The following is a 1,710-nucleotide window of genomic DNA, read 5'->3' as shown; positions in this document are numbered from 1 at the left end:
GCTTTACCCGCTGCGTGTGCTTGCAGTGGCGTGGCTTGCGTGGACTTGCTCTCTCTCTCTCTCTCACTCTCTCTCTCTCTCCCTCTCTCACTCTCTCTCTCTCTCTCTCTCTCTCTTTCTTTTTTTTACACATTGTATACAAGCCTTTGTCCCTGCTATAACCGATTGGGCTCCGATGAGGCCCTGTTATTGCCGATAACTTATAATAGAGACAAAAAGTAGGAAAAAACGTGTATTTAAAAAATTCCTGTTATTACCGGATCCCTGTTATTACCGGGCTTGTTATATATGGTTTCCACCCCAGCTAGGAACAATAGATCTAATATTTTTCCTCATGAAATGCTCTTGAGTGACATATACTATGATGTCAATTCTTGGTAAACTTTTGAGAGCTTGAGTATTTCAACCCGTTTTCTCACTTAGACTAGAATGGCGTGTCCCTCTGCCCCTCACCTTTGTACCACTTTTGAAGGCATTCTTAATTTTTATAACTGACAAGAGTATTTAGTGGTCAATTGCAAAGGTACAGATTGTCTTAGAAAGATGGCCATAAGCGTTTGAGCAGATTCAACTGTTTTGTTTTTTGTTGTTGTTTTTTTTTCAGACAAAAACCGTGCATGCAGCTTGTGCTGTGGCAGTCACCTGCAGCAGCCATCAGAGAGTTTCTGAAATGTGACGACCCACAGAGCAATTCATCAGTGGTTGTGACTACCTCCTCTTCCAATCTCAACGTGTCTTCTCAAAACACGTGTGTGAGTCCCTCAAACAATAGACACAACAGCAACAACAAGAACTTTTTAACTTCAACAAACGCAGACGACAGTAGCATGGACGTCAATGTCGATGACGGTGGTGCAACAACTGAGAAACTATCATCTGGCAGTTTTCACGAGCGTGTCGTATCGAGAGGGGGCTTCTGTTGTTCCCCGTCATCGACCATTCTGACGCAGGTTTCCTCTTGTCGAGTTTCATCATCGTGTGAGCCAAGTATGTTCAATGTTGACCTAAGTAACAGAAGCCAAGGTCACATCGACAACAACTGCAACAACAATAACAACAACAATGTTATGAGAACCAGCAGAAGCGGAGTGGGTGTTGGGCTGGGTGGGGAGCACAGAGACTTTTTCCAGACGTTCGATGATCAGGAGATGCAGCAGTCCTGACAGGCTATCACTGTCTCACAACTTCTTGTTCTTTTCACTTTGCTCACATCTTTCATTCATCGCTGTCTGGGGAAGACCCCTTTCCAGAAATGTCTGAGATGATAGAAATAAGTCACATATAGCAGCGTATTTCCACTGGGGAAAGTGTTTCATGCGCTCTACAATAGTATAACATAGTTACAGGGTCCCCACAGGGTCGGGAAATCTGGAAAAAGTCGGGAATTTTGAGATAGGTCGGGAAAAAGTCGGGAATTTTGTGATGGGTCGGTAAGTCGGGAAAGGATAGGGCCTGTGTAATGTGCAGCTATCTAGACTGTATGGTTGATAAATCCTAAAGAGGAAACGTAATTGAACCGCTGTGACGGAAGTGTATGTGTGACACCGAGGCTCGATCGGGAAGAATCAAGATCTGCTTTCGTTACCGCCCAGAAATTTTCCGGTAATAGTCTGATAGAAAACGCAACATTTGTAACATGCAGGTTGTGCATTATGAACGCTGTGTCGCCTTGAAAATAAATCAATATTAAAAATTGTCCTCTGCTGTCGC

General features: G+C 43.7%; 1 protein-coding gene across 1 annotated transcript in view; it reads left to right on the top strand.

Annotated features, from left to right (window-relative positions):
- LOC101856821 (probable serine/threonine-protein kinase ndrD) overlaps positions 1–1,464 on the top strand; it is a 15,435-nt gene extending 13,971 nt beyond the window's left edge. Inside the window, exon 7 of the mRNA XM_005102619.3 lies at positions 605–1,464. Within this exon, the coding sequence (XP_005102676.1) occupies positions 605–1,163 (559 nt within the window). The 3' untranslated portion in view covers positions 1,164–1,464. The remainder of the gene's footprint in view (positions 1–604) is intronic.
- The last annotated feature ends 246 nt before the right edge of the window (positions 1,465–1,710 follow it).

The sequence above is a fragment of the Aplysia californica genome, unplaced genomic scaffold (assembly GCF_000002075.1).
Source record: "Aplysia californica isolate F4 #8 unplaced genomic scaffold, AplCal3.0 scaffold00332, whole genome shotgun sequence".
In the NCBI taxonomy this organism is placed as follows: Eukaryota; Metazoa; Mollusca; class Gastropoda; order Aplysiida; family Aplysiidae; genus Aplysia; species Aplysia californica.
The sequence above is the reverse complement of the archived record's forward strand: the minus strand, read 5'-3'. Positions and strand labels throughout refer to the sequence as shown.